The sequence below is a fragment of the Malus sylvestris genome, chromosome 11 (assembly GCF_916048215.2).
Source record: "Malus sylvestris chromosome 11, drMalSylv7.2, whole genome shotgun sequence".
Lineage (NCBI taxonomy): Eukaryota > Viridiplantae > Streptophyta > Magnoliopsida > Rosales > Rosaceae > Malus > Malus sylvestris.
The window spans coordinates 27664344-27687327 of record NC_062270.1 but is presented as its reverse complement, the minus strand read 5'-3'; the positions used below and the strand labels follow the sequence as shown (position 1 = coordinate 27687327).

Sequence of the window (22984 nt, the reverse complement as noted above, 5' to 3'; positions counted from 1 at the left end):
CTAGTTAAAAAGTCAAACTAATTTGCTAGTTAAAATGACAAGAATGTCCAACTCTATTGTTATAAGGCCATAGCCAATTAACATTCTCAATGAATTGTGACTAACATGCATGCATAAGACTTTTGTTAGAAGAAAAAATTTCACTAGTTAATCGCTTAGTGCGTAGGGTCTAGTTCCTGGATTTTAGGCTCCGCTAAAACCCTGAGACCTATACCGTAAACCCTAAACTCCTCCAAAGGACATTTGAAAACCATAGACGCAAAATGATCTACTCCAAAACCGAGATGGACCTTCTAAAATGTTAAACCCTCAAAGTTAACCCTGTGCCTTAACACTATGTTTGGATGAGATAAATAGACTTGAAATTTTGACAAAAGTCAGAATTTATAAATTTGACATAGACCAATCCCCTTGTTTGGATTCACAAATATAGAAATATAGAATTTCCAAGTGGAAAAAAAAACTTGGAATTTGAGACTTCCATTTCCCAAGTTTAAATTCCATTTAAATAGGTGCAATTTCTAAATTTCTATGAGTGAGATTTTAAATTCAAATTCTGTCTTTCTTTTAGGTTAGTCAAACAAGAAAATTCACAAATTTTAGAAAATCAAATTCCATTATTTTAAAATTCTCTAGTAATCTTAAATTTCCTCATTCAAACAGAGTGTAAGGGACCTTATAATATTCTAAAAAAATAATCTTGAGGAGAAGATGGTAATCTCCCATGTCGTATTCAATTGAGAATTTGTAAAAGTTTAAAAGAGTTATAAATTCATGGAGTTTAATGGTGTTCCACACATTCCATGTGAATTTTGGATAAAATCATTAGAAATCTTAGAGGTTGAGGTTTGATTTCCCAAAGCCTATAAAAAAATAGTATAAAATCCCTCTAAATCCATTAAAATACTTCATCATTAAAATACTTAAAAATCCAATTGTAGTTGAATACATTTGGAGTTTTATGAACTCTTTAAAATCCTGAAAAAATGCACTCTAATTTTGTAAAGTTTTATACTCTTTTAAAATCTTGATTGAATACCTGTGAACTTCTACAGATTCATTTGAAATCTTGATTGAGTACATATAAATTTACGTACTCTTATACTCTTAAAAACTTTTAAACTCCAAGTTGAATACATCCCCTCAGTCAAAAGCTCACTTGCAATAAAATTTGTGGCTTATCCTAAAATATTTAACAGAACTTTGTAATTTTTTTCTTAAACCCAGCTTGGCTTTTAATATAAATTTAATCCACAATCCTGATTGAAACAGCACGTCCACAACTGAATGCTGGTAAATTAAAACCAGACATTCTAGATTTCATTGCAAGCACAAAGTTTGACAGCTACATTAACTCTGAGATTACCAATTACTTGAATAATGTACTTAATCATAACACATTTGTAACAAAATATGGCCTATATAAAATACAGCTTATCAAAACAGTTACCCAGTTGACTAGAGCACGGTGAAGATTTGGACTGTTAATTGTCCTTCAAATTATTCGTAACTGGAATTTGACCTCATTGTGTACTCTGCCACGAGCTGTGCGAAGGACGATGATTTGTTTTCCAGCAATCTTGCTGGAGAATCATATTCCTCTATAAGCCCTGCAACACGATAAAAAATACGTTAAAGTAAAAACTAAGGGGATCATTAGGAACGTCGGATAGATTCATATGGCAATGCTAACCGTGACTTAGAAGCAGAACCATGTCACTGTCAAGAACAGAAGTTATACGATGTGCAATAGTAATGACTGTGCAGTCAGTAAAATGTTGTCGAAGGGTCTGCTGGATCAGATTATCTGTAGCTGTATCAACTGATGCAGTAGCTTCATCAAGCACCAAAACCTTACTTTTCTTCAGGAGCACACGGCCAAGGCAGACCAGCTGTCTCTGACCCATACTCCAGTTCTCTCCGTTCTCGTTAACTGCAGCAATTCTCGAACATAAGCACAGATAATCTCCATGACATTGAAGGAAATGAGAGCATCTATATAGCCTCTATGTTAGAACAAACCTGTGGAATCCAGCTTTCCTTCCTTTTTCCTAACTTCATCTCCAAGTTGGCACTTTTCGAGGGCCTAAAACAAATAAAAGACATGTTAACGAGTGACGCCAATTTAGAACTGAAATATCAGATACTGAAGAACATTTAGTGGGAACAAAATTCCTATCATCAATGTAAAATCAACTGAAAATATGATTTTAACCCTTTCAACTCAATTTTCTTCATATAAAAACCTACATAACTTTTTTACTCAAAGAAAACCCAATGACTAGGATCCACATAAGCAAATTCATTAATTTCATATTACTTCACACATTTTACATTTTTCACATGCCTAAAATACCCCTATTACATATTTGATGTAGACAATTAATTCTAAGGAGAGAGTAAATGATTTTGCAACAAGAAAAAAAAAGACATTAATGTTAAAAATTTATTGCATATTAATTTTTTAGAAAGGCTTTGAATTTTCATAAAACTATTCGATTCAGTTTTTTTGACCCTACTCTTGAATACTTTTGAATTTATCCTTTTTTTTATTAATATATTAGAACATTGTATTTCATTTTCTACATGCACATTAATTTACCTACAACAATTATACCATGGGTGTAATATAATATCTTTTTTTTACAATGATGCAAAATAATGTTTATACCAACAACAAAACGTGCCTAACATATGTACTAATACATGGAAAATAATTTACCTATATTAAGAAGAAATGTAGTTCGATGCATAGTATTAAAAATACTATGTTACACCCATGTGTAGTGTAATTTTTTTATATATAATTAGAACAAATTAATTTACCTACCTACTATTTGAAATGTTCATTTCTAATGATGCAAAATGTTCATTACCTAACTACAAATTAATTTCCAATAATTTACCTACAACAATTATACCATGGGTGTAATGTAATATCTTTCTTTACAATGATACAAAATATTGTATGTACCAACAACAAAACGTGCCTAACATAAGTACTTGTACATGGAAAATAATTTACCTATAACAAAAGAAATGCAGTTTGATGTATAAAATCAACAATATTATGTTCCACTCATGTTTATACAACAACAAAACGTGTCTAGCATATATAACAATACATAGAAAATAATTTACCTACAAGTTAGAGGAATGTTATTTTATTCAAAATATATAATATAGGTGTAGTATTTTTTTTAAATAATTGGAACAAACTAATTTACCTACCAATTAATATGGGTAAAATTGCTACAAAATATATCACGAAAAAAAAAAAACTACTTTTCTAGTTTGACATGGATACGGTTAATGCAAACACTTTTTACATTTTATTTCACTTTTTCTACTACTTTTAATTTGGCATAAATTTAGGAATTTGGAAAATGGACAATAAAGTATGAGTGGCATGAGTGTAAATAAATTATATTAATAGGTCAATAGTGTTCCTGTATGTTTGCAAATTTTAAATTTGGGCTTAAACTGAATCTTTAAAGATAGATGAGTTTTTATCTAGAAATAAGGAGTTGTAAGGGCCAAAATCTAAAGCACCCTAAAATCAACCCACCTCCCACATTTGTTTGTCTGTGTACTCTTCAAGTGGGTCCAGATTGCTTCTTACAGTCCCTTCAAACATGGTTGGGTCCTGAGGGATAATACTCAGCCTAGATCTCAAATCATGCAGTCCAATTGAAGAGATATCAATACCATCTATCAAAATCTGGCCGGCACAAGGATCCACAATTCGGAAAAGGGTCTGTATGAGAGTTGATTTGCCACTGCCAGTTCTCCCCACAATCCCACTTTTCAGTCCCCCAGGAAAGGTACATGTGAGACCTCGCAACACAAGTGGCATGTGTGGAGCATAGCGGACCTACATAAACATGAAATAACAGTCATAAACATGACTGATCCTATATCGTACACAACTATCAGTGTAGAGCTTGTAACAGCAGGTTTTGCATCCTCAGACACGGGAGTTGCCCAAGCCATCCAGTAATTGCTTCCAATTTGAAGGATCTGAAACAGAATTTGTCCAAGCAATACAAAAGGCACAAGAGCTCCTCCGTACGCTGTGGTGATATACTTCCAGTAGACTAAAAACCCAACTCTACCCTTCTCTCTCTCTTCTTCTTGAACAATCTGCCCTTTTGGCTCACCTAAATCATCTGTTTTACTATTTTGAACATCACTGCTTTCTTCTTTTTGGACAACCCTATTAGTACTAGCAGAATTTCCTTCTTTGCTCACACTTATTTTTTCAGCAGGCCCCTCCTCTACAGAATTAAGCGTGGACAAAGCTTCCTCATGATCTCCCACAAGTTCCTCAAAATCAGTTCCGGAATTAAGAATATCATTGAACTTTCCAGCTTGAGTAATCCTTCCGTCCTTCATGACCTGATGACAAGGAGTAACTTTGAGTGGACATATACAAAGTAGATAATATCACGTATTGTAAATTGGAATTTCATAAAAAAAAGCTGTGTGGATATTTTACCAATATAAGATCAGCAGCCGGCAAGAACTCCACTTGATGAGTGACATAAATTACTGTTTTCGAACTCAACAGGCCTAGTAAACATTCCTGTAGTGCAATTGTCAATTAAATAAATTAATAGTGAAGTGTAAAAAAAAAAAAGAATATTATTGATGCATATGTCAATAGTTCGATGATGCAAATAACTTTGAAGATTCAGTTTATTACGTATGGAATCACACTAGAATGGAGAAATGAAATACCTTAAAAAGGTGGGATCCTGTATGAGCATCAACGGCACTAAAAGGATCATCAAACAGATAAATATCAGCATCTTGGTATACAGCACGTGCAATTTGTATTCTTTGCTTCTGCCCTCCACTTAAATTGATTCCCCTCTCCCCTATAACTGTCTGATCACCAAATGATAGAACTTCAAGGTCCTTCTTTAACGAACATGCTTCTAGAACCCTGTCATAACTTTCTCTGTCCATCTGTTTACCAAACAATATGTTTTCTTCTATCTTTCCACTCTGTATCCATGGTAACTGAGAAACATAGGCCTTGGTCCCACACAACTTAAGAGTCCCAGATATCTTCGGAACTTCTCCCAGAATGCAAGAAAGTAAGCTCGACTTGCCTGAGCCAACAGTACCACAAACAGCAACTCTCATACCACGGCTCACTTTGAAATTTATATCCTTCAATGTTGGATTAGGGGAAGATAAATCCCAAGAGAAATTCCCATCGACTATCTCAACTGCTGTATCAGAACTACCTCTTGGGATGTTCTCTATAACATCTGGCTGCAAGTCATCAAGACAAAGGAATGATGCAATTCTATCAAGAGATACCTTAGTTTGTGCTATCATCGAAATTGTGTCCGGAAGACTGTAAATAGGCTCTTGAAGAATTCTGAACGTTGCAAGTGCAGATAAGATCTTCCCAGATTCAAGTGGGATTCCCAAAAGCATGCAAGCAACAAAAGTGACCACAGACACAAATGTGGGGGCACCCCAGAAGACAAATGAGGTCATGGCCCAAGTGTAAACGAACTTTCGTAACCATCCTGCCTCTGACTTCCGGAGCTCATTAATTTTAGACAAAAACTTCATCTCCCATGCTTGAAGCTTGAGAATTCTCATGTTCCTCAAGATCTCAGATGTTGCCTTCATCCTTTTATCTTTTGACTTCATTAACTTCTCTTGAAACTTCTCCTGCAAGGACCCCAAAGGAACATTTGCCAACATAACAATTATCGTTGCAATCAATGTTGCGATAGCCGCAAGACCAAGATTTATGTACAAAATCACTAGGGCCAAGCCAACTTGTACAAGGATCATCCATGGTTCGTGCATATACCAAGTGAAGTCACTGATCCTCTCAGCATCGACAGTCATAAAATTGACAATCTCACCGCTTGTGTGGCCCTGCTTGGACTGGCATGACAAGGTCAAACCCTTGTTATAGATGGCTGTAACAAGTACTGCACGGATTCTTACTCCTACCTGTTGCGTCTTAAAGAACCAGTGCCTTTGAGTGAGGCATTCCACAAGCTTTGCAAACAAAAATGCAGAAACCAAAACATAGCCTTCATTTTTTAACTGCCGTCGCCCGTAGAGGTATTGAACTAGTGTGTCAATCAGATATGGACCGACATAAGACGCCAATGTGTAAAAAATCCCAGATGAAGTGTGGTAACTCTGCCGTTCCCACCACACCCCACATCGAGCTTACTTTTAAAACGAGGATAGGACCCAAATACACTGTCAACCTTATCTAGTTCAGGAACATCCTCAAGGTCCAACGCCTTTTTATTGCCAGCCGCAATTAGAGGACCCATCCAAGCAAAAGTAAGAATGCTGAAAATTCCAGCGTTCGAATAAGGGTTAACATTTGTTCCCCCTCTCGACTTATTTGACTCTCCATCATTACCTACACTAGTACTACGATTACCGTTTAAAAAGGGTTCTTCAAGAACAGAATCTCTGTCCTCTTTCTTCCCTAAAAACCCCACATACATGAAAAACAAACCCGAAACAACACAGACACCATCGAAAATCAAAGATTTAACAGGCAACGAAACACGATCCTTGTGAAGAACAATGTCAATGACAAGGGAATAGCAAGAAATAGAGAAATAGAAACCCCACCAAACTCCCAAAAAGTTTGGGAACTTAATGGATTCATCAGAATTGGAGAATTGGGTATGCAAATAAACACAAACTGCACCCCAAGAGAGTGTTCTAACAGCTAAATCCAAAAGGGTCACTACTTTTTCATCAGACCAACCATTTTTGTACCAAGAAAAGTAGTTCAATAAACAAAAAACCAGACTAAACCCAGAAACACAGAAAGTACAAATTAGAGCCTGCTTGTAGTACGAATTTCGGCTATTCGAAAACCTCTGTTTCGGAGCCTCTCCTCCTCCTCCATCACCCCCCTTGAATTTCCTCCACAACCAAGAGAAGAACAACACAAATACCAACACTATGTGTAATGAACCAGAAAACCCATGTATAAAAACCGGTTTGACCAGAAAATCGGTAACTGGATGCATCAGTGATGAGTAGTGTGAGAAGAAGGTTGAGAGAGTACCGTGGTTTGATGAACCAAAAAACTCCATGATTTCTGGAGCTTTTTGCTCTGGGGTTCTGAAATTCTGGGAAAAGGAGGCTAACGTAGTGCCCAAGACTCACATGACGGAGATCGCTTAGACATAGACTAAGTGACGCAAACAACTGTAGGTTCGAGGAAAAAAACAACAATTTGAAGTTGACACATAAATTGATGTTAAACTATAATAAAATATTTATAAAGAGCCATACTTTGAGAGAGTTTCAGTAGCATTTCTCAACCTTCAATTAACATTATTGCCCCTGCACTATGATGTGTCTTAAGTGTCAAATCTTGGGTTTGAAGTGGCAAGTTCGAAGCGGTTTGATTGGCTATAAAAAACAAACTGATGAGATTATGGTAGGATTATCTCTTATCTAATTATCCTTAACTTAGTTCATTACTTATTCTATTTAACAAACAAGGCCTTAGACTTTTGCGGTTTGTTTAATTTCAAATTCACAAAAAATTACCACTTAGTATAACAATTTAATGATATTCCTCTTCATTAGTAAGTTAGAGGTCTTAGATTCAATACTTGCTAAAAGTGAATTTGAACTATTTTATTGCTAATCTATTGTAAAACTAAACCCATCTCCATCTACTTTGTCTATATAATATCATTAGTTCAGAAAAAAAAAAAATCACTTAATTTTAGGCGCATGTTTTGACTAAGCATGTGAATCCAATTTCCATGTATGTTGGATTTTGATGCTTTTTTGAATTCCAATGCTTTTGAAGTGGTGCACCCTTCTTTTGGCTAAGCATGTCAAGTGGGACACCCTGATTCCAATTTCCATGTCGCATGTTGGATTTTGATGCTTTTGAAGTGGTGCACCCTTCTTTTTCCAAGAGGATCATCTCCGGATTCTTTTGATGAAAATCATAGAGATTCATGAATCGTGTTCATTCATCATATATCATGTCATCAATTTTTGTTCAGTACTATTTATGTTTAATTTTAAATAAAAATATTTAAAATTATTTCTAATTACATGGGAATGAACCCGATTCACAAATCTCAGGGATCCTCACAGAGAGAATCTGACGAAGATCCGGATTCCTTCTTTTTGGACGAAGTGGTAATGCCTTTTAACTTTTAAGTTTTGCATTTTCATGAGTAAATTGTTAATTTTTCTCGTGAACTTTCACTTGGCTTTAATTTCTTTTTTAAATTTTTTATTTGAAAAATCAGGGACTTAAACTAATTTTTTTTTTGCCGATTTCCCCCTACTGTTAGTTGTCCACAGATTGCAATCAAATTAACATTAATTCTTATCGCATGCAAATCACGTGACTCTCCTTTGAGTACAAAAAGTGTCGCCTTGCTAGACCTTCAGGCACAAAAGCTATAGAATTACACAGATTTGCACATGTTGACATTTTGGAAATATATGGTTTTCAATTATTTTAGAGAATGAATCGACTGAACTACTCTTATATGTTGTGCACATGCTTTTATTTAATATAAATTTGGATGGAATGAATGAAAAACTTACACTAGGAGGAAATCACAAAAAAAATTAGTTGAAGTCTTTAATTTGCCGATTGAAAAATTTAGGGGAAAATCGAAAGGTAAGCAAATTTCAAGGAATAAATAGGTAGTTAATTCTTTTATTATTTTCAGTAATATTATTTATAAATGAAATGTCTATAAAATAGTTTAATACCTATCGATATGATTATTCTTGATCAGTTCTCATTCCTTTCAATCCTATCAAATCAAAAGAGAAGAATATTTTTTGTGACTAATACATCTTGTACTTTTAACGAAGACAATATATAATAAGAAAAATGAATGAAAATGGTTTGAAAATTTTGAGTTTTAACGATAAGGACAAAATAAAGGGTAAAATGAATAGTACCATAATTGACTTTTTAATGTAAAAAATATGGTTTTTCGTTAAAGTGAACAGTACCGAGAGGTTTTCGTTAAAGTTCCCATAATAATATTAGCAATCAACTCTTTTTTATTCAAACATACATAGAGACAAATGGGTCATTTAGTCTTAATCGCATAAAGATATGCAAAAAGACAAGCAAAGAAAGGTTTAGTTTGACTTTCTCTTTTTAGCACCACAAGATTCAAATCTTGGTTGACAAGCCATGCCAACCATCAGTCCAAAACCATCAGTCCTTGAAATTAGAATTTTTTTTAATGTATAATATAATGCCACTCATCCCTTCGCATCACACAAATAAATAGTCACTTTTCATTCAACCTGTTTTTTAGAAAAAGAGGAGAGCATCTGGATGAATAAAATAAAATAAAATAAAGGAGAGTATTACTTTCTTTTGGAGAGATGCTTTTTTTTATTGAAGACACAATTTTAATTGTGTGATTCGTAAGTGTTTAAAATGTTATATTTATCGACAAGATAAAGTTTAGTCATCAATTCGAATAGTAATGTTTACATACTGAGAAACCACTAACTTCCCTAACTTCATCAACATATGTTCAGTTTGGATTAACGACACTGTGTTGACAACTGGCGACATCTTTAGTTTGGACTAACAACACTAGAGTCGTAGAATCAGGTGATCAAGGAGCATCTTTAATTTGGAGTAATAGTACTGCTTTGAGTTTGACTGGTTATCTATCTAAGTCTCTATCAGTAAGGAGCGTTCATTCTTCTTATTGAAAGAGGTCAACTCATTAGCCCTCTTGGCCAGGTACATAGTGTTTGGCACATTGAAAGTTGAGCCTGTCTATGATTGGTTATTCCCAGTTGCATTTCAAGTTCGGCATTATAATAGTCGAACAACATTTACGATCAAAACACTAATTTCTTTCAAGTACTTGTGTTCTTACAATTTGATACCAATTCTGCCCACCTATATTTTCACAAATATAGTTGAGGCATCTAAACCTGGTGTTGAAGATCCTGAACTTCACAGTGACTAACAACTTGTCTTCATACTCTAGAACCCAGAGGCCGAGAAATGTTCATTCCTCAATCATGATTGCTTGAATACAAAAGTCAAAAGACTGTTCGACACCACCACCACATTCATTCAAATTGCCAACCGAGCTCGGTTGGAGTTGGCACGCCCGCATTCACTAGAATGACGTAATTAGCTTATTAGTTGTTCAGCCTGCGCGCCACGTAGGCATGGTAGTTGTTAGGGTCAACAACTTTTATGGCAGAAAACCTTTGGCTCCAAATTGGGATCTTATTAAAGACATCATGAGAAACTTAGATCAATTTGGTGAGATTTAAAAAAGAAAATGCTAGGGATACCATCTATTAAACTATATTTTGAAAACTATACGACATGATTGTTGATGATTGAATTACTACTTAACTATTGATTAACATGCTTATTTCCCATCGGTGACACACCACATGATTTACAAATGTGGTCTAAAAATTTGATCTACCTAGCATTACTCAAAACTATAACCATGTTGCTCATGAGCATGAGCTAGCTGAATATGATTGGTAACCAAATATTTTTGTTCATATTTGCTAATATGTTTCTAAAAACAATATAAGCTTGCTAACTATAATTAACTTAGACCAAAACGAAAGTACTAATATACCTTTCATAACTCATAAATTCTAACTTAACCACATTTCTCTACAGTGCACACACTATATATACCTCCATTTTTTTTCCTCTAATCATCTGAGGTATCATAAACATTCACCATTTCATTCATGGTACATGATTATTTAAGCTATGTTGATTGTTTCTGTACATAGGCTTTCTGGAGGTAAAGCAATCTAGCTAACAAGTCATAGGCTTTGTCGAGATCAACCCTACATGAACCTACCATGGGCTTTGCTTTTTAGTTTGATTTCACCATAATAAAGTATAACACCATCATAACCACAACCAATTGCCACCATCTTATGTTTAAATCAAATCAAACGGATTTTAATGGTAACCCGATAACAACCCACAACGGCCTTTACTTTTTGTTTTTGTTTTTGTTTTTCTTTCTTGAAAGAGTTTGTGAGCAATTCGAATGATTGGTCTGTAAACTGTAGTTTACTATTTCAAAATTTTCATCCCAGAGGTACACCAATGAGCTTCTACCTAGAGGCCGCTCCCCAAAACTAGGCTTAGGAAGCACTGTATTGCTACTGAACAAGAAGATTGTCATCTTATAAAAATTTGTTTACATATCCTTTTTGTCTGGAAGCCTATACATATATAAATTGTATGATGACAATCTTCTTGTGGTGGTAGGAGTCTCGTGACTAAGATACTCATTGAGTAGTGAAACCCAAGTGCGTGCTAGACCTTTGAAAAATGATCAGAGTCTATGAGAGCAGAGAATAAATTCTACGCATGCACATCACAGGAAAAGAGAAGATAAGCTGCCACAAATTTTTCTGCATGATAGGGCTCCATCCATAGAGTGCCAAATGACTCACCATTGGGTCACTAAAAAGGCTGTATGTCGTCAAGAAATAACGAATAGGATAGCAACAAAAGTTTACCTAAAAATGAAAAAAATAAAATAAAAAGTAAAAAAAAAAAAAAAAAAAAACTCACCATTGGGTCATTGTGAGGCTTATGACACTCCCCCATCCCTTAGTGTAGATAATATCGTTTGTTTAAAAAAAAATAAAATAAATAAAGTTACCTCTTTGTCACTTTCTCATGATAGTAATGTTGGAGTGAGATTGACATTTAGGTTTTACCCAAAAAAAAATGGTCAACTACTAATCTACGCTAGTATGAAGACGAAGGTATATATTTGATTTTATATAGTGCTCTGGAATTTGGAAAGAGCAGGATTTTTAGGTAGATATCTTTTTGTTCAAAAGTACGAAATTCAAGATGTAGTGGTTCAAATGCCCGAAGTGTTATATATGTAGGAGCCTGAAGCATTAAATCTCCCATATTTTTTATTTTTTTTTATTTTTTTGGCTTTTAAAGATATGTACATTACAATTTTATACCATTTTATTAATTTTAGTTTGGTTAATTTCACTAACATTCCTTAAGGTTTATCGTGTTTTATATAATCCCTCATAGGTTTGAGAATTACACTATGAAATTCCAATCTACTTTCACATCACCTCTCAAATACGAATTGAAGAGGGGGAGAGAGATAGAGAGACTTTTGGTGTATGCAATATTTTGAGGGTTGATGGAACTAGGGACAACAATACATACGTTCTTCTTTTCATTTTAATATTCATTGCAATTCTTAAATTTGATTTTTTTTTTAATTTATGAAGCATTCGTTTGGATGTGTTTTTAAAATAACTGAAAGTGATTTAAACAAAATGTTTTTGGGTTCTAAAAGCATTTAAGTGCTTCATGGAAGAAACACTAGTTAGGTGCACGTCTTGCACGAAGCACTACATTATGTGTGCTTTTTGGAGGAAGCACTTTAAGTGTTTTTCTAGGATTCAGTTGCATTTTTACTAAGGATTGGTTCCAAAAACACATTCATCCATTTTCAAAGCACTTCCAAATGACCCCTTCATCTTTTTGGAATGATGTGAAAGTAATTTAAAACTTTAGTGGGTGTTAGGTATGGTTTGGGGTTGAGGTGATTTAAAAAAAAGTTGGTATGAAAAAAAGCTAGGAGAGTTTTGGGTGCTTGGTAAACACCCCAAACTAGTTTTTTTTTTTCTTCGAAGTTTCAGATGAAAAAAAGCTAAAAAGTGGAAGCTGCAAAAAGCAGCTTAAAAAAGTGGCTTATTTTCAAAGTTTCTCCTGATTCCTCACACTTTCAGGAGGAAGAACAACGTTTCCATGTCCCGGCGACCCAGCTCTAATCCATTGATCAAGAATTGCAAATCGACGACCCGATCGTCCATTTCTTCATCGCCGCCTTTCTCCTCCCCTTCATTGCTTTCTCCGTCACTATCTCTACCTCTAGCTATGTCATTAGAAATGATGAATTTCTCAATCTTGAACGTGAGGCTGGAGCGCATAATTTCAGAAACCCTAGTCTCGTAAGTTCCAATAAACCCTAATTTGGAGGTGGAGTGAGAGGAAGAGGAGGAGAAAATGAGGATTGGAGCGAAGAGGGAGCGAGTGTCATCGTCATTGTCGGAGAAGAAATCATCGTCTAAGATTCCGATGCGGGTGAGGTGAAGAAATGGGCAGTGTCGGTGGCGGGGAGAGATCGGAGAAAGGGATTCGGCTAGAGATTTGGGAGAGTGGTGGTTGGTATTGCCGGTGCCAGCGAGGTCGAGGTAGGAAAGGAGGGATTTGAGAGAAGGGTCGCAGTCGACGAAGGAGCTGAGGAGGTGGGTCCCATTTTCGACGACCGTGCGAAATGAGAAGATGAGGAGGGAGAGGAAGGCGAAGGTGAAAGGGTTGCCAGCGAACGACTTCGTGGCTTGTCATAGCACATTAGTATTATACCTTTTTGGTCATTTCATGCAGTCACAACTGTTTTACATAAAAGTTTACCAAACACTATCATACCGCTTTTTTTTTTTTTTTTTTTTTTCCAAAAGCACTTTTACAAAAAAGTTTACCAAACACTTTGCTGCTTTATTTCACAGCTGCTTATTCTCACAGCACAGCAGAAGCAGCTGTTTTTCAAAGCACAACAATACCAAACCAGCCCTTACTGTAATTTCTCAAAGTTTAAGAGCTTTGTGAAGCACGATAAACTTCAAGGGTAATTAACCCATTTTTGTTTTCATATTGTAATGAGTAGGGGTATAATTAGAATATACACTTACAATAATGGTTAACAAGCTAGGTTTTCTTAATAATATTATGATTAGATGAAGCCATCACACTATGTGTATATAAATATAAAAGATTTAAAATGCAAAAAAATATATGAAAGAGAGAAGTTGGAGTGGGGTATTTTTTATTTTATTTAAATTAGAGAGAGCTTTGATAACATGTGGGCAAGGAAAAGAAAAAAATACCCTAATTTTTTGTGTGAAATTACTTTAATGCCCATGATTTGTTTTTTTTTGATATTTTCTTTCAATAATACTTGGAAGGGTATAATAGTATTTTTAAAATTTTGGTTGACAAAGAGAGTTCTATTAATGATTAGTATAGATATAGATAGATTAGAGTTACATGCGATGATTGTACAATAAGAAAGTTAGTAATAACATATACTTGTCCATTCTTTTATTGTATATTTTGCTGCGTTAGTTGGACAAGATTTTGTGCACTAACTTGACGGTGCGTGTTAGCTTGCGCCCATAAGTTATGATGTTCTCAAATTACCAGTTTGTGACTATTTGTTATTATTAACTTTTCTTACACAAAGTGAAATTCATTAGAAAATCTAGTAATAAATATTAGTTGTGGGACCATAGATTTAGTTTTTTTTTTTTGCCAAAGTAACGCAGATTGGAATACTAATGCCTCAAAAGTTTGGTCAATGACTCAATGGCTCAGAATCAAATCAAGTTGTTTAAAAGGACTAACAGTGCCACCACACCTTGTTGGGCTCTAGAATTGTTGGCAAGGCATGCAGGCCTTGTCGAGATCGACCATACTTCTTCTGCAAGACAAGGAGTCTAATCCGATTGTGGATTACTTTGGTTTCCTATATTCTTGGAGATTCCTACAATCTAAGGATTGACGTGCATCACAAGTAATCACAATACTAAAATGAAGCAATATCTTATGCTATATACACTTTGAGATTCTCTCTATTTAATACGGATTCTCTCTCTGTAATTGCAGTCTTTCTGCTGAAAAATAATGGCAAGTGAAAAATCTGTGTAGACTTCATGGAATTAAACAAGGATTGCCTCAAGGATCTTTATCCTTTACCCCAAGTAGACTTGTTTATCGATTCCACAATAAGACACGAGTTGCTAAGCTTCATGAAAGCATATATCGGATATAACTAAATCAAGATGTACGAGCCGAACATGAAAAAAAATCATTGGTCATTGATATAGGTATGTGTCTCACCCCGAACCCGGGGTCGGTGAAAAATATTACCCCCGCGCCCGGTGCGAGAGTAAAAGTAAAATAAAACGAAAAAACTAAACTTTTCTTATTCAAATAATCCGAAAACCCTTACAAGGTGTACAAAAATAAAATAAAACTCTTAAATCCCTCGTCTAACACAATCTCAACCTGTTTATCACCTGCCTTGCAAAAAATTATGTCATTTCATCTTTCACATGTATCACATTATATGTTCAATGAATAGTATTTCACAAGTACACCCAAGAGAAGCATTTATCCAATTAGCATCAAGTCACATTAATCAACCAATAACATGAATAATAATACAACATTCCACAAAATTTAATATGATCTATCTCCATAAAGGTCTGCCGTATTTCCCTTAACTAGATTTCAAAGCAAGCAATCACGTACCAATCACATTGACCATTTTGTAATGACCCGGACCCGGAGTTGGTGGAAAAAAAAAACCTCACGCCTGGCGCGCGAACTAAAAAAAAGAATAAAATAAAAGGAAATTGAAATGGGATGAAAATAAATTAAATTCCTCTTATAATAGCTCGGATGAATTTTAAGGTAATATACATGTTGGGCCAATGAGTGAGTGCCACATGGTATCCAATGAGTGGCTAGCTTCAATAGTGGAGCTAGAATATTTTTCTTGGGTGGTCTAGCTAAAATTATTAGCATGTAATCATATGATATTTTTTTTGCCTACAAAAATTATATAATAATCTACATAAAGTAAGAAAATGAAGTACTAATCCAAATGAGTTTATTAATTACTTTCCAACTAATTTTTACACAAATAAAACATGCATACAATAAAGCAATAGAAAGAGAACAAATATTATCTCTTTTGTTGATAACAAGTACCCAAAAGAAAAAAAGGTTAGGGGATACCAATTCAAGTTGTGTAGTAGATATTTGTAATGGATTTGAAATATTTTGTTATTATCAGAATTGATATTGTTGTCGAGCCATTTTTATTAGTTACAAATACAAGAACCATGAAACATGGACTATTCCGAAAATCTTTAACCCTAATAGACAAATTCAAGGACTAAAAAAAAAATAAAATTAACCTAACAATTGAATCAAGAAATAAGTTAAATGAAGAGATGAAGAACATACCTAGTGTTGAATTTTATTAGAAAATAATTTGATGGTTATTCATAGTTTTTCTTTTCTTGGGAAAGCAACACAGCTTTGGGGAATAGGGTAAAGGGTTTTTTTTTTAAAATTTTTTTTTATTGTTTTGAACGAATAGGGTAAAAAACATGGGGAGTAGGAGAAACCTAATTATGTATTAATTTACCATTTTTTACTTTTAGCCTAAAAATAATAAAATTATATATAAGGTTGTTTGTACCATGCTTGATCAATCTCGAAACTACCGAGCATCGGTCAACGTTATACCGTTAAGGACCTAGAAGAGTTTCCCTCCAACCAGGAGGCCAATCACAGCGCGACACATGTCGACATCAGAAGCCAATCATAGCGCGACACGTGTCAACATTAGAAGCCAATCACAACACGGCACGTGTCAATTTCAGAACAAAGCTAGAAACTCTCTTCTATAAAAGGAGATCATTCTCCCACAATATTTCCTAATGTCATTAGTACAAAATCATTCACTAGTACTCACTAAAGGAGAGCTTGAACCTATGCACTTGTGTAAACCCTTCACAATTAATGAGAACTCCTCTACTCCGTGGACGTAGCTAATCTGGGTGAACCACGCACATCTTGTGTTTACTTCCCTGTCTCTATCCATTTACATACTTATCCACACTAGTGACCAGACCAATCTAGCGAAGGTCACAAACTTGACATTTCTGTTGTACCAAAGTCCTCACTGATTTCGTGCATCAACATTTGGCGCCGTCAGTGGGAACGACACTTATTCCCACTCTCTTTTGCTTTGTCAGGCTGGTTTCCACCATTCGTACACTCTCTTTTGACCAGGCATCCCTCTCCAACATAGGGAGTGAAGGAAGCCACAACACACAGAATGACACCCCCCTCACACCTAGTGCGAAGCAACGAAATAAGCTCATTCTTCAAGCTAAAGTGGAGGAGTTGGAGGCTCAGAACAACAAGATAGCAATAAAGAATGAGATCCTTCAAGAACAATATGAGAAGCTCTTTGAGACGCTTCACAAAAGTAGGCGTACTTAAACACACGAGCTTGTTGCCAGTGTGGTTCTTCAAGCTAAAGTGAAGGAGTTGGAGGCTCAGAACAACAAGATAGCAATAAAGAATGAGATCCTTCAAGAACAATATGAGAAGCCCTTCTAGACGCTTCACAAAAGTAGGCGTACTCAAACACACGAGCTTGTTGCCAGTGTGGACATCAACCATCATCTGGGTGCCCCCCAACACGGAGGGTCACCTTCATTCGACATGGGTATCCCTGATGAGAAGCGAGCTAATCATTAAAACATTGATTAACATAAGACTTCTCTCAACCCAGCTGCTTCGACTCAAAGCAGTAGAAGTGGAGGAAGACACCTCCTTGCAGAAGGGTTAGAAGAATCGAAAGCCGTTTATTGTGACTGCCGAAACTTCCTAAAGCTACGTCGAGAGAATCCCCTCCACATCAGCTTGAAGATCAATGACCCAAGGGTTTATGAAAGACTCGGTCCCCTCCCACGACCCAGGCCAGCTGCCAATCTAGGGAATGAACGACAGGTCCTAGAGGAACATGAAGGTACAGGGGACTCAGAGGTATTCTCACATACCAGCCCTAGAAGTTAGTACGGAAAGTCCAAGGAAAAACCACACTCTTTTGCTCAAACTTTCCTACTTCCAAAAGGCAGTGGAGACTTATGGAAGACAATTATAGTGGTACATGACTTCACTCAAGACCCTCTTGTCCTACAACTCATTGAGGAAGTAAACAAGTTAAAGGCCGAACGTTAGGCCGAGATACCTAACTGGAACCAACCCCGGCCTGGCCCTCTAATAAGGAGGATCCTTAACACCCTTTTGAAGCGAAGACAATACAAAAGCTTGGTTTACAACTCTATACTAGAAGGGAGGACCCGATTGAACACCTTAACCTCTTTGAGTCCACCACGGCATATCGGATGCACACCGACAAAGAGCAATGTCTTCTCTTCCCTTCCACCATCTCTGCGGAGCACTAAACTTGTATTGTCGTTTTCTACTCGAGACAGTAGACTCATTTGAGGAATTAAGGAAACTGTTTGTCTCTCAACACATCTTCCAGACTGATCGCTTACATTCTGTAGATGACTTGTACACTATTCGCCAGAAGTTGGATGAGTCACTACGAGAGTATATTGGTTGCTTCAGCCATGAGTATTCTCGCTGCGCTGAGGCAGATGATAAGACCACTCTCAAACCTTCACGACAAGCCTACGTGATTGTTTTTTCAAGTACATGATCAATGCTAACACTTGGAAGACTTACTCTGAAGTGATGGCACATTTTTACAACCACGCCTCCACCGAAGCAAGGACATACCAAGGGAACCCCCATATGGTTAACTCCTATCAACAAGTGGGAAGTGGAAGTCAAGTTCTACCAAGTGAGGAGATCTTGGCCATTCAGAAACCCATTGCATTATCTCTTGCCTCATTTAGCTACTCGCTGAGTCACCAAACGTATTTGTCTCTTGGTAAGAGGAAGAATTTTTACTCTCAGCAAGCCCATTACAATAATAGGGATCAAAGTTCGTATCAAGACAACCAAGGGTGACCGTACCATCGACTATTATGGTTAGGGGCCAAGCCTCACTCTTTCATGAAGGACTAGGTACTGAAGGAAATGCTATTATAAGAAGGCATACACATTACAAATGTTTTGACCCTCAACCGCTTGAGATCTTTTGTCACATAAGCCATTCGGCAAATATTTAAAGAAGAGGGAATTCATATAACTTTTTATGAGTTTTTTGTATTCCTAGGACTGGAACACTTGGTTTACACTGACCTACCTCTATACTCCAACTCAGAGCTTCAACATGCATACTTTGACACAAAGTATGTGATACTAAGGGTTACAACCAATATGGTTCACATATCGAAAGCATGGATCCCTTCATGCATAGCAAAACATTCATAAGTATCACTCATGTTAATCAACATAAACATCATACATTCCAACACATTCATACATAAACATCATACATTCTAACACATCCATACATAAGCCAATTATGCTTCGAAAGGGTTTAACACACTTTGTGTCATTCGACACTTGCTATAATGTGCCTCGGCACCTTGCCCTTATTCTCACCAACTAGGTGATGAAAGAACTCATCTTCATGCCACCAACCAGGTGATGAAATGTACAACCCATACTTTTTTTCATGCCACCAACTAGGTGATGAAATTTGAAGAAGGAACTCATCTTCATGCCACCAACCAGGTGATGAAATGTACAACCAGTACTCTCCTTCATGCCACCAACCAGGTGATGAAATATGAAGAAGGAACTCATCTTTATGCCACCAACCAGGTGCTGAAATGTACAACCCGTACTCTAATATTATTTGGCAACTTGCCACTCTTATCACCAACTAGGTGAAGAAGGAACTCATCTTCATGCCATCAATCAGGTGATGAAATGTATAACCCGTACTCTCCTTCATTCCACCAACTAGGTGATGAAATTTGAAGAAAGAACTCATCTTCGTGCCACCAACCAGGTGATGAAATGTGATGAAAGGTGATGAAGGAAGTGACCTTCGTACCACTAACCAAGTGATGAAAGCAACTCACCATTCATTCCACCAACCAGAAGACGAGTGGTACAACTTGTACATGTGAACCTTTAGCATTCACAAATAATAAAAAACTCTCTCAAGTTTTACAACTCAACTAAGGGAGCACTTATGCCTAATAAGAGTTATAGTCACCGACAAAGTCTTATTGCAAGCCAACAACGGCTTCAGTGCATGGTATACGAAGATCAAGCTTTTCAGCCATTTTGCATCTACTTCAGATATTTCTCATCTGTAACAATGCAAACACTACAACTCGTAGAAAGCTTTACACACTTTTGATTAAGACTGCTCGAAGCAAATTTAATTTATATGGTTCATCCAAACATTCGACTACTACAAGGTGTGGCTTGCATTACAATCTCTTGCTCAACAATGAGGAAGCAAAGTTTGTATATGTTGTCTCTCGCACATTTTAAAATTTCTAGTTTTCACAAAAAAAAATAAAAAAATAAAAAAATAAAGAAAGAAAAAAAAAGAAAAATGGAAATTGGGAAATTCAACAACTTCAACAAGTGGAGGGCAACTACAAATGGCAAAAGCTTCACAAACTCTTAATCAAGATAGTGTGAAGCAAAATCAATTCATGGTACCTAATAAAGCTTCAACCTCAAAGCTTCACCTACAAAGCTACACCACAAAAGCTTCACCAACAAAAGCTTCAACAAATGGAGGGCAACCACAATTCTCTAAAGCTTCACACACTCTTGATCAAGACAGTGTGAAGCCAAACCAATTTATGATGCCAACAAGAGCTTCATCAAAAGAGTTCAACCACAATTCTCAAAAGCTTCACACATTATTGATCAACACAGTGTGAAGCAAAACCAATTTATGGTGCCAATAAAAGCTTCATCAATGGAGGGCAACTAAAATTCTCAAAAGCTTCACACACTCTTGATTAAGACAGTGTGAAGCAAAACCAATTTATGTTGCTAACAAAAGCTTTATCAATGGAGGGCAACTACAATTCTCAAAAGCTTCACATACTTTTGATCAAGACAGTGTAAAGCAAAACCAATTTATGGTGCTAACAAGAGCTTTATCAATGGAGGGCAACTACAATTCTCAAAAGCTTCACACACTCTTGATCAAAACAGTGTGAAGCAAAACCAATTTATGGTGCCAACAAAAGCTTCATCAATGGAGGGCAACTACAATTCTCAAAAGTTTCACACACTCTTGATCAAGACAGTGTGAAGTAAAACCAATATATGGTGCCAACAAAAGCTTCATCAATGGAGGGCAACTACAATTCTTAAAAACTTCACACACTCTTGATCAAGACATTGTGAAGCAAAACCAATTTATGGTGCCAACAAAAGCTTCACCTACAAAGCTTCAACACAAAATCTTCACTTACAAAGCTTCAACTCCAAAGCTTTACCTACAAAGCTTCAACACAAAAGCTTCAACTCCAAAGCTTCACCTATAAAAGCTTCAACTCCAAAGCTTCATCTACAAAGCTTCAACACAAAAGCTTCACCTACAAAGCTTCAACTCCAAAGCTTCACCTACAAAAGTTTCAACTCCAAAGCTTCACCTACAAGGCTTCAACACAAAAGGTTCACCTACAAAGCTTCACCTACAAAAGCTTCAACTCCAAAGCTTCACCTACAAAAGCTTTAACTCCAAAGCTTCACCTACAAAGATTCAACCTAAAAGCTTCATCCATAAAAACTTCAACACAAAAGCTTCACCTACAAAAGTTTTACCTACAAAGCTTCAACACAGAAGCTTCACCTACAAAAGCTTCACACACTCTTGATCAAGATAGTGTGAAGCAAAATCAATTCATGGTACCCAACAAAGCTTCAACCTCAAAGCTTCACTTACAAAGCTTCAACACCAAAACTTCACCAAAAAGCTTAAAAATATATATATATTTTTTTTTTCGAAAATTCGAAAATTCAAAAATTCAAAAAAAAAAAAATAAATAAATAAACAAAAAATGCCTAGGCCTTCTTTTCTTTGGGCCTAACAACTTTCATAACAAATATATATGAAGGAGGAGTTTTGGGCTACCACTTAGAAAGGAAAATGGTGAAGTTTTGTTACTTTGGAAACTTGGCTACTAGCAAGACACCTCATTCGTCAACTCCTTCGACCAGAGACTTGGGGGACTCCTACCATATGCTACTGCACCTTGATACTCGGAAGTTTTCCTCACTCGGGAAATTAAGGGAGCACTACCTTAACCTACATGCTTCACTCACGAAGCTTCAACAAAAGAAAAAAATTCAACGAACTTAGCGAAGAAGGCTTTTGGTGTATTTAACACAATACGTTGAAATGAAGCAAAACTTATTTATTGATATCTCCGATAAGTTACAAATATGTACATATACATAACTCAAAATAAACAAACAAGAGGGAGCCTTAACAAAGGTTGCTCAGGAGAAGTCTCAGCAGTCGGCAGAGCCTTAGAAAGAGAAAGCATCGGAGGGTGATCATTCGGAGCCTCAGTACTGGACAGAACTCCAGAAGGATGAAGCATCAGAGGTTGATCATTTGGAGCTTCATTACGTGGTACAACCACAAAAGATGAAGGCAATAAATGCGTTTGGAACGAACCCACAAACCTCTGATGATCAAGTAAAATCTGACCATCAGATTCCTGCATCTGGTCAAGCTTCCTCTTCATGTTTGTAGCATAGTCATGTGCGAGCCTGTGCAACTGTTTATTCTTATGCTTGAGCCCTCTGATCTCCTGTTTGAGACTTATCACTTCAGCCGCCAATGATTCAACTTGGCGGGTTCGAGCAAATAGGTGTTGGGCCATATTAGACACAGAACCTGCACACTGAACACTGAGAGCCAGAGAATCCTTAACAGCCAACTCATCAGACCGTTTGGAAAGTAGTCTGTTATCTTTGGGAGTGAGAAGGTTCCTGGCCACCACCGTAGCGGTCATATCATTCTTCATCACAGAGTCCCCAACGGTAAGAGAACCAGTAGGGGATAAGAAGGATGTGCACTATATGTTGTCTTGAGGAGGCATGGCTGCCTCTTTACCAAAGTTCAAGCCATAACGACGGTTAGATGAGCCAGACATTTTTAGAAATGATGAAGGAGAAATAAGGTCCAATAAATCTTTGAAGTACGAAAATAAGTGGAAAAATTCCTATAAGCAATAACTCTCTGAATATACTTCTTGCACACAATTGGTGCCCCTATAAAAGAGAGGGCAGTAGGGCTGTTTGTTCAAAAATCGAAGAGGCACCACTCTCCGGATTTCGAGAAGCAGATTTTCCTGAGTAAAATAT

The 22984-nt window shown here is 36.3% G+C and overlaps 1 protein-coding gene and 1 pseudogene across 1 annotated transcript; both read right to left on the bottom strand.

The window, feature by feature from the left end:
- Positions 1-1276: 1276 nt before the first annotated feature.
- LOC126590345 (ABC transporter C family member 3-like) lies at positions 1277-7144 on the bottom strand (annotated as a pseudogene).
- Positions 7145-12783: 5639 nt separating this feature from the next.
- LOC126590344 (uncharacterized) lies at positions 12784-13707 on the bottom strand. Its single transcript, XM_050255822.1, has 2 exons — positions 13704-13707; positions 12784-13406 (listed from the first exon to the last, which is right to left on the bottom strand). The coding sequence occupies exons 1-2, from the start codon at positions 13705-13707 to the stop codon at positions 12784-12786; spliced, it is 627 nt and encodes a 208-aa protein (XP_050111779.1).
- Between the last annotated feature and the right edge of the window lie 9277 nt (positions 13708-22984).